Genomic DNA, 10,707 nt, shown 5'->3' on the forward strand with positions numbered 1-10,707 from the left:
AAGGGGAAAATGAAGGCGAATGTGGAGAGGTGGGCAATGAAGAGGGAACTTTGGGAGAGTGATGAGGAGTAGGGGGTGTAGGTAGAGAAACAGAAATAGGAGACAAGGAAGGTGAGGCACGATAGTGAGAATGGGAAATTTGGACGGTGATCATTCTTCAAGAGGAGTGACCGAAAAACGGGGAAATGTGGCACAAAAAAAAAAGTTTGGTGGAGCTAATGGGAAAAAGTAGTTGCCCTAGAGAAGGTGAACATTCTGAAGTGGAGAAAGCCAGAGGGATTAGATTTGGAGGATCAAGTGTAGGAGGCAAGACGGCGAAGATAAAGAAACTGGGGGGGGGGGGGAGGGATGAGGGGGTTAGAAGTCAGGGAGTTAAGAAGTCGTGGAGAAAGAGATGAGGAGGACGAGGAGGCCTCGTGAGCAGAGGGAGCTGGAAAGCAAGGGCCAGGCCAAGGAAGGAGGCTGGGAGAGAAAGAGTCGGGGGTCTGGGGGAGCAGAAGCGGGAGAGGGGCTGGGGAGAGCTAGGAGAGAAGAGCAGGAGTGTGGGGAGGGGGAGGCCGGAGGAATGGAAGGAAGATGGGCGAGGTGCTGCTGGGCCATCGGGGCAGGGACGGAGAGCGGGGTCGGGGCTTTGGGCCGGGCTGCGGGAGAGGGGCTTTAGGTGAAACTCATGGACACTGTGTGCTCTAGTGCTTTGCGGCGAAGGGAGGCGATGCTGGTGCCCCGCCACACGTCGCTGCTGTCCGGGGAGCTGCAGAGCTGGGGCGAGCCCGTGACGTTGCTCGGGCCGGGTAAGGAGGCTGGCACCATCCCGGGGAAGGCGGGCTGGTAGAGGTGAGACTGCAGCCCGGCCCCGTTGGACCCCGCCAGGCTGTTGGACAGGCCCATGGAGTTGGGCGGGGGCCCGGCCGCCAGGCTGCACTGGGACAGAGACTGCGCCATGGCCTGCTGCCGGCCCAGCGCGGGCGGCAGCGGCAGCTGCGACACGCCGGGCATCGCGGCCGCCGCCCAGCGCGTGTCGTTGGCGTGGAAGGAGCACAGGCTGTCCCCCATGGCGGCGGCGGCGGCGGCGGCGGCCGAGGGGAACTGCGGCAGGCCCGGCGTGGGCAGCAGCGTCCCGGGGGCTCGGAACACGTTCGTCGTCTTCTTGCGCTTCTTCCACTTGGCGCGGCGGTTCTGGAACCACACCTGCAGCGGGGCGGGGCGGAGGGGGGAGGGGAGACACGGGCACGCGGGAGAGGGGAGGGAGACAGAGGCCAAAGTTAGACTGGGGGCCTGCGGGCGGGAGGACGCGGGCACGCGGGCGCCCGTGGCCCAAGGCAGGGATTTCGCCCTAGGTGAGTGAGTGGCGGGCATGGGCGCAAGGGTCCATACACATTATTGAGAGTCTGTGCTTGCCAGGCACCTTGTTAAGTGCTGAGGTTACAAGAAAGGCTAAAGGGCTTTCAACTAAAAATGCCCAAAGCCACACAGAACGTAATTTCTGAATCTCCCTTTCCCTCTCACCTTCACTCCCTCTCCCTTTTTTGTGCACCATTAACACTATGCTTAACACATTGCATAGGTTCTCTACCAAACACAACCCCACATTGTCCATGCAGGGGTGTTTCCGTTGGTTCTAATTCTTTTGATATTCCCTGAGTCCAACAAATAGAAACCCCTGTACTCTGAGGCCTTGTGGTCATGAGTGTATTGGCCTTATTTATTCAGTGCTAACCTATCCACAAAATACATCTATCATGCCCTAGAAAACACATGCTTGAACGGAGGACCCCCTCCTTGTATTTTAGGTCTACATAGAAAAAGAAAGTATACTGTACAAACATGTATCTATTTGATATTGCATAAATTGCACACCATATGGAAAGCCATGTATATATTTTGCAATACAATTCCAATACTTTAAACACATTCTAACACAATAGAGGGTTATAGTTAAACATTTTCTAACAAAGTAAGGTCATGGCTATACATAGTATAACATTTCCAGGGAAAGAAATTTAAAATTTGAAAGAAAAATGATTAGTGACAATGGTCAGATTCAAAAACAAAAGAAAAAAACCCTTATAGTCTAATTGTGGAGTGAACAGATGGATAGGTTAATGCAAGGTTTCGTGTAGGAAAGTAAGTGAATTGATTCACATTAATGTTTGTGTAACCACTGTGACCTCCAGTGTCCCCAAGATGCCCCAATAATGTTTGATGCCACTACCCCAAGTTTTCCCACCTAGTCTACATCTGTGTCTGCAACCACTTCCACCACACCTCTTCTAAGTGTCCTCTAGAGTCCTGTAATCTATTTTCAGAGCCTCTGAACTGATTTGTCTTCAGGTCCCTACTCTTTTCTTGAGCTAGGTAGGAGTTCCAAAAACTAAGGCCTAATTTTAGTTCCCTAAAATCACTCCTTTGTCAGGGAATGAAAGTAAATTTGTCTCCACAATGTTGCAAATGAGAAAAGATCATGATCCAATCTTACACTAATTGTCAATAATGTGATTTTTTGCTTTGACAAACCTCTTTCTTTCTCAGTGAAAAACATTTGAAAATGATGCTCCAAACAAAAGTGGAGTACTTTTATTTTGTTTTAGTGGCTCCTGTTATTTCAGCTTTTATCAGTTATAGTGATGTGCAACTGCCAAAGTTACTAAAATGATCCCAGGATTCTATAGGAATAATCATCATGCTAATTATCATCTTTGTATTTTAGGATATTTATTTGGGGCTTTACTGACTAGATTTTCATTTCTTTAATTCAAAGGTCAACTGATGCCGGAAGACTTTAGGTTGTGCATAGATGTCAACTGAACACTTTTAACCATGTGTAAACAATATATATATATATATATATATATATATATATATATATATATAATATAGGGCATAGAGTTGTGAGATTGGTTGAATTTGCTATGGAATTTAAGTGACTTTATTTGACAGTTGAATTCATAGCGGTCTACTCTCATCTAGTTAAAGCCCATTCCTGCTATTGCTCTACCTGAAGTTGGGAACATGGACAAAGGGTGACCAGAACACCCCTATTCTACCTGTAAACATGCTCTGAAGTTTCAGTACTGAATTGTTTTGCAATCTGGAGTTTCTCACTCTCTCTTAAAATTCGGATAAGGGATATCTATTTAGAAAACTGCCTTTTGGGTAGAATCTGCTCTTCTGATAGCCAGACCATCACTTACTACTTTTCTCTCATATCTGTCCTATTTACTATGACGACTGCTTACCCTCCTAATCCCTTCTCATTGGAGAGCCCTTTTCTTCCGTGCTATAGCCCCGATGGTTGGCGGCGTGACGGATTAATGAAGCTGCAGAAACTTTGATAGTGAAAGGAATCAATGTGGCGGGTCTAGAATTGAGCTATCTGTGGCCTGTTATTCAGAGGAAGCAGGTTGTAGGGGAAGCCGGGGAGGAACTGGAGGGTTGCTTCTCAGGGACTTGCAACAGGCCTGGAAACCCTTTGTGTTTCATTCACCCCCGATTTTCTGACAACTAGGCAGTATCCTGCCCACCGAGGTCCCCAAGGTCGACTTCCAAACTGTAACAAACTGGTGCAAAACGTTTGGCTCTGGGAATTGGATTCTAATCCCAACAAGGGGAAGGCGGAGGGAAGGGGAAAGAGGGAGAGAATGAGACAAGGATGAACTGGTGTTTGGTTTCAAGGTGATTGCATCTTCCTCTCTGTGCAAGTAAACACACTCACCCTACCCAAATATATGGCCCTAATCCGCACAGTTCTTCCGAGAATATATAAGTGTAAGATGAATTCCTCACGCTCTACAAATTTGTCATAGCTCGACTGGAGGATCCCGAAATATTTTTAAAAGTCCAGAAGCTGGGGGGAGGGAAGGGGAATTTATGCTGCAGGTTCTGATTCGAAATCTGTAGTGGTTTGTCACTAACTACCATCTATGCAGATCAGCAAATAAGATCAGCCATTAGCAAAACGAACAGCTGTTAAGGAACTAAATATTACATAAATAATCTAAAAATCGTATTCAATTATGTTTTTAGGGTTAACAGTTAAATGGCGGCTGCAAGATCTTTTATGGTTTCATGGCTTACTGAGGTTGGAAAGAATCTCCATCAGATTTGATCGTCTCAGTTCAAAGCTATGGCGCATATGTTTTAAAAATTTGAATGTTTCCAGTTGAAAACTAGTGCATGACAGATTAAAACGCAGAGAAAACCTGAGGGAGATTTTGACAATGCACAGATGACAAGTCCAGAAAATATATTAACCGTAAGCATTAGCCAACTTTGTACTCTGTTGGAAATGCAACTATTCTCTGAAAATGCTTAATACAACAGTGAGGGTCTAATGGAGGTTGGAATCTAAAAATCTATTTTCATGATATCTGCTGTTACAGTAATATAGACATACTGTAAATGTATTTTAAAATATATAGCCCGTTTAATTCCCCAGCTATAAATGGCTCAGAAATAAAGGGGGGGGGGAGAATGTTACTTTTTTTTTCCTCCCAGAAGCGAAAGCTTTATGAAGATCTCATTGGAATCCAGCAAATGATTAATGTGAAGATTTGGTAGGAAATCTGGAGAGCTGTATTAAAGCTCAGATCTCAGGTTCATTTCGATCAGCCAGCCGTGAACTCTGGGCCGAATTCATTACACTTTAATAGTGCTGGGAGAGGAAGAAAATGCAATTTCTCATTCCATTAGAAAACTAGAAAATACTCTCAGCTTGTCCCCTATTAAGATGTGGCAGGTGACAGGGGCCATTCTGGGGGACACGGTCAATGGAATTACAGCACATTATTTTGGTTCGTATAAAATATTGAAAGGCAAGCCTGACTGTGCTGAAGTTATTTCACTGATTTGGTTTTTATGTAAATAAAATATTGAAAGTTAATTAATCCGTGCTAGAGACTAATGATTATGCTTATTATATTGCATTTGATCGCGTAATTTGCATGATTCTCGCATTGCTGCTTAATAAGCCATTCCAGGTTATAAATAATTCTGAAATTGGTTTCTAATAATGGCATGCTATAAAAAGAATGGTTTTATTACACTAGCTTGAAAAGGGGAGAGATATCAGACATGGAATTGGTCTCCATATGAGTAGAAGTCTATTTAATAATTGCGTAGAAGTGTAATATAAATTAAATATAGGTTGAAATATAGTATTCGGGACAATTTGCTCTGGAATCAGAAGCATTTTAAAACATACATAATGGCAATAAATTAAATGTTTAGATCATTCTTTAACCAGTGTGGTGGCCCACATACTGAACGAACACTAGCAATCTGTTAACTATAAAGAAAACTATAAAGTACTCATCATATAAGAACATAAACCAATTACTATTTAATTTGAATTTGGTCAAGGAGCAATGGTACAGTGAATTGTGAAGTAAATACATTTCACATAAATTATTTCTGCATTACATTACATAATGTTAATCATTTTGAAATGTTAATTAAGAAGGTTATGTTGATCTGATTACTTTTTAAACTACAGAACATTATTTTTAAAAAATATTGAAATTGCCACTCTATTAAATTGTTTTTATCAGCAGTCTCAAGCTATTATCTTTGGTTTAAGATTATGCCGAGACAATTAAAGTACTTTGTCTCCTTCTTCTTACATACTTCTTTTGTGTACTTTTGGAAAATAACTGTTTTCATTACATATTTTATTCTTTATTTCACTTATAACTTTCCTAATACAGAAATAGCTGTCATTAACCTTTGGAAGACCCAATAAAGTTTAATAGACCTCGTTTTCTTTTTTCATAAAGTCACTTGTCCAATTATATTTTATTTGTGATTCTAATTTCTATTTTAATTTAAACTAATTACCGGTGTGGCTAGGTTAAACAAAAGTATCTTACTTTTAAAAATAAAAAATAATATATAATTACTGTTTCTCTTGAGGGGAAAATAGCCACCATACTTTCTCATTGAGAGACAACAAGATAGAAATTTAGTTGGTTATTCTTATCTTCATATTAATGGAAAATTAAAATTGGAAGTGGAAGTGCTCAAACTTAGATTTAGGAAGAGGTATAGTGTAAAAACTTAAATTGAATTAGTAATGTTACTGCACAATGCAATTAAAGGACTTTCAGTGTGTAATTTCAATGAGGATAAATTCAAGCCTGTGAGAGTTTAAAAGGAAAACTACTTAGATTTATTGGAGTGTTTAAAAATGGTCGTTATGTTTTGTCCTTTATACTATCTTATTATTTTTGTCCATTTCCGGCCTCTGAAGACATTCATATGCTGTATAGTAGAACATCCAATATGGGCAATTGTTTAAAGTGCGGTAATAAGTGTGTGTATAAATACATACATACATACATATATCTATATATAATATATGTATATATGAACACACACATACATACATGTACACACAATGTATATCGATGTTATGACTGCCGTTATCCTCCCTCTTCTATTACCGAACAGTATTCACATGAGAAAAAACCAAAACCTTCTTTTAAAAATAATCAGATTTCTCAAAGAAGCTGGCTTTGGCTTAACAAGTCATTTAGATTGTTTAGAAAATACTTGGAAGATTTGATAACTACAACCCTAATTTACCCAGAGGAAGATGCTCAGCTGGTGCCGCTTTTCAGCACCCTGGAGAGCTCACGGATGAGATCCCAGGAGTTGAGTTTGGACTTAAATTCCACGAATTTCTTGATGGGGTTTAGAGGTGAATACCACTTTTACATTAGATTTTTAGGCTTTTCTAGATTATTAGGCTTTTATTTTGTTTCAAACATTTCAGGGATCTTATAAACGTAATCTCCTGAGTTATTTATACTTCCCCGTGATCCTGCTGGTCATTAGTGATTTCCATGGTCAGTATTTCCAAAAGCGAACGTTATTTCTTAACCACACAAAGCCTACCGCCAAGACCCTTCAAGTCTCTGATCACTTGCAAAGTGCTGTTGTTTGAAAGAGAATAAAGGTTGAGGAGATAAAACTAAACCCTTTAAGGCGGGTCTGGAGATCCATTTTCCAGTTGCCACTATTATTCCTGTAGCCTATCAAAGATAAAAATCGATGAAGAATCAAAGTCGGGATATCTATTTTCTTATGTATTTGTGTAGTTCTCTGATATACGCGCCGTGCAAGCCGGGATATGATTTCAGGACAAGGAGTTAACTCTGGACCAAGTGTTTTTCTTTTCCTTTGTATGTGTATATTTAACATATTTATTGTCACATCAATCTGGAAAAGAGAAATGCACCTTTGATATTTTCTGTGGGGGATGGGGAAGGGACGGACGGGAGATTATATGTATATTATTGGAGCTACAGCAAGACTTTGCCAACTGACTTAACCTCAGTTAAAAGATTTGGATTTTTTTTTCTCCACAGGAGCAAAATGAAACTGACTTCAGAAAAACCCGCACTTCAGTCTTCAGATGTCAAAGTTTCAAGTGTGTGTGTGTGTTGGACGCACAATAAAGGGTCGAGGGCAGGCTGTGAGGTAGGGAGGTTGTGCCTGGTGGGAAGCTAAGGTGGTGACTCTGAGCCTGACACAGCGTAGATGAGAAAGGAATCCGATCTAGAATCCTAGTCGATTTAGCCCGGCAGGAGTGAAGTAGAGGGACTAGAGACTCCTTTTCTCTAACTTCTATCCCCTCTGACTTCCCCGGCAGGAAAAGGCAGGGCAATCCCCGAGGCCCCACATACCTGTACTCGGGACTCGGTGAGGCCGATTCGCAGGGCCAGCTCCTCCCTCATGAAGATGTCCGGGTAGTGAGTCTTAGCGAAGCTTCTCTCCAGCTCGTTGAGCTGCGCGGGGGTGAAACGAGTACGGTGGCGCTTCTGTTTCTGCTGCCCTTGTTGTTGTCCAGCCTGACTGGGGTTCTGCCCGCCCTGTGGCCCCGGCTGTTTGTCCGGGTCCTTGGCGCTGACCGCCAGTGAGGCTGTGTTGGAGCCCACCGTGGTGATATCCTCTCCGGGGAGAAGAGTCGCTCCCTCTACTGTGTCCGAGTTGGGGGCCAGGTCTCCCGGATGACCCCCAGGGTCGGAGCCCCCCACACCCAGCCGACACTTCACCGCCTCCCGGTGTCCCAAAAGCTCGGCGGCATCTTTCATACCTGAGGAGGTAAAGAAAATCATATCACTACCTTCCCCGAGAGGACGAGACAGGACCCCTCTTCTGCCTTTCTCACCCCAGTTAACGAAACCCCCTGTTCTCCCCGCCCATCAAGGCCTGGCCGCTACCAACAGCAACTCCAGTCGGCCCATCAAAGTTCTCAACATCTTCGCCTTGTTAGCCCTCGATCTGGAAACCCAAGCTGGATTAATACCTCACGTCCCCTTCCCCACTCTCTAGATCCATCTCCGGTGATAAACAGCACATACCTCCATCTTTCCTGTAATAAAATACACTCCAATCCTCTGCAGTAAAACATGTCCCAGGACCTTTTGATAAACCGCATCCCCAGTGCAACAGTAAACCAAACATAACTCCATAGCTCTTCCCACCTGCATATCCAAAGAGCAGCAAATTCTCCCCCACGGCCAATACGCTTCTCACCTTCTGACGAAAATCTCCAAACCTTTCCATCCCAGGAACAAATTGAGACCCGAGACTCAATCTCAACCCCAACTAATCCTATCTTCTCCCAGATATGCGAATGGGTTTGGAAATTGGAGCCACAATCAACAAAGTCTAAATAATAATGAAAAGTATAGTAAAAGCCAGAAACCCTCCAACAAGTATAACTAAACTGAAGTTGAACCGGCTTCCATGACAGGTGAATCAAACTTTAAAGAATTCAACTTTTCTCTTTCAGAGAAAAGAGTGGCATGAATCTCCTAAGCCATCAGGATCTCGTAGCCCCTTCCAGAAAGTGGAAAAGCCTGTGAAAGTAAATTTTGTCTTCTCTTTTCCAAAGGCATAGACTAAACATAGACTAAACAAATCTTCCTCCATTTCATCGCCTTCTCCTTCCTGCCAGATTTTTGACAAACCTAACCTTATTTTTAAGGGGGGGGGAGGGAGGGAGAGAGAGAGAGAGAGAGAGAGAGAGAGAGAGAGAGAGAGAGACTCAAATTAAAACAAACAGAAAAGGAGGGGAAAGCCCCAAACAAATTATCAGTAGTGTAGATCTTCCCTTCTCCAAAAAGAAAAAAAAATTAAAAGAACAAAAGAAAAAGAACAAAAAAGAAAAAGAACGAAATGCAAAAGTAGCAACATTCTCCAACTCCTTTTTTGAATCTACATATTCCATAGATTTTTTTTAAAGACGATGTTAAATCAAATTAAACTTTAATGCAGCACAATTACTTTTAAAGAAATTAGCCCATTTAGGGCGCATTAAGGTAAAATAAGGAACAAATTGACAATTTCCTGCCCTGGCTTCTCCTGGTTGCCGGGGCGAGAGGAACACACTCACCTAGCCTGGCGTCCAGGAGGTCGGCGTGAGATAGCATCGCGCACCGCTCCAGGGCGAAAGCTGTTCCCCCCCAAATTTTAGCGGCTTTAAGTTATTTAAAATAGATATAAGATATAAGCTATAAGATATAGATATATATAGATCACCTAAATGAAAGAAAATTCGGTTTGTGGTTAAAAAGGGGGCTTCTTGCATTATAATGTCCTTTAGAGAGACGGGGAGGTGCTTAACAGTTGAATGAACCCGTGAGCAGCTCTGCGAGGGGACCAATCAGGAGGGCAGCCTGCAAATGTCAGAGCCCGGAGAGTCCCCCACTCCGCCCGCCCGCCCGCCCGCAGCCCGGAGCGCCGGCGGCGGCGGCGGCGGCGGCGGCGGCGGCAGCAGCAGCAGCAACATTGTTCCGAACAACAGCAATTCAGCAGCTGCAAATGCAGCGACTTCGGCTTCATCTCAGTGATGCTGGCCTGGTTTTTATCTTTTTTCCCCCCTTTCCCGAAGTGTTCCCTGATCCCATCTTTTCCCTATCACCCTCCCTCCAAGATCCCCCAAAATATGTCTGCTTCTTTTTCTTTATGCCCTCCCCTCCTTTTTAAGTGGGTGGGGGTGGGGAGGAAAGACTCGGGGATACGTGAAAGAGGTGCAGGGAAAGGAGAATGAATGGCCTCAGTGACTTGACAAATCCAACCAAATAAACTGGAGGAGAGTCTGGATATCCACGGTGTTAGGGGCGAGGGACTTTTGGACCCCAAGGACCTGAGTCCAAACGCACTTTTTGGACGCGAACTTGGAGAGGTAGGGAGGTCGGAGAGAAGAAACTCTGGAGTGACAACTTTTCCTTGTTGGTTCCCTAAGTTGTGCCTGAGGTCAGGATTGCAAGCTTCCGAGAGAAAGGTGGCGAGAATGTGCCTACTTTCCCCCAGTTTAGAGAACACTAGGTCCAGCCCAGCCCCCTCCTCCTCAGTGGGCCGAGCTGGCACGCTGCTTCTCAGGCTTTCTGCTCCTCCAAACTCCCAGACTCAGCTCGTAGGGCCTCCAAGGGTCAGCGCTGAGCTAACATAAGCCTTCCCACTAGCCCTCTCTTCCCCCCCCTCCTTCCGCCTCCCCAATTCTTCCCTGGCCCCGACTGAAATTTTAACACCGCCCCTACCCCTGCCTCCCCCAGGACTGGGGTGTGTGGGGGGGTCTTTTTGGTCAAAGTTTCCAAGTTCAGCTTGTTTCCAAACTCCATTTAAGGCCGTAAATAAAGTTAAAGGCTTTTTATTTTCCTCTTGAATATGTTAAACTACTTGAACAATTTAAAGTGCTTTGCA

General features: G+C 43.9%; 1 protein-coding gene across 1 annotated transcript; it reads right to left on the minus strand.

Annotated features, from left to right (window-relative positions):
- Nucleotides 1-657: 657 nt before the first annotated feature.
- Nucleotides 658-9,434, minus strand: OTP (orthopedia homeobox). The gene is made up of 3 exons (XM_074208621.1): nucleotides 9,398-9,434; nucleotides 7,683-8,092; nucleotides 658-1,188 (listed from the first exon to the last, which is right to left on the minus strand). Exons 1-3 carry the CDS (start codon nucleotides 9,432-9,434, stop codon nucleotides 658-660), a joined length of 978 nt encoding a protein of 325 aa, XP_074064722.1.
- Between the last annotated feature and the right edge of the window lie 1,273 nt (nucleotides 9,435-10,707).

This window comes from Macrotis lagotis, chromosome X (genome assembly GCF_037893015.1).
Source record: "Macrotis lagotis isolate mMagLag1 chromosome X, bilby.v1.9.chrom.fasta, whole genome shotgun sequence".
Classification (NCBI taxonomy): Eukaryota; Metazoa; Chordata; class Mammalia; order Peramelemorphia; family Peramelidae; genus Macrotis; species Macrotis lagotis.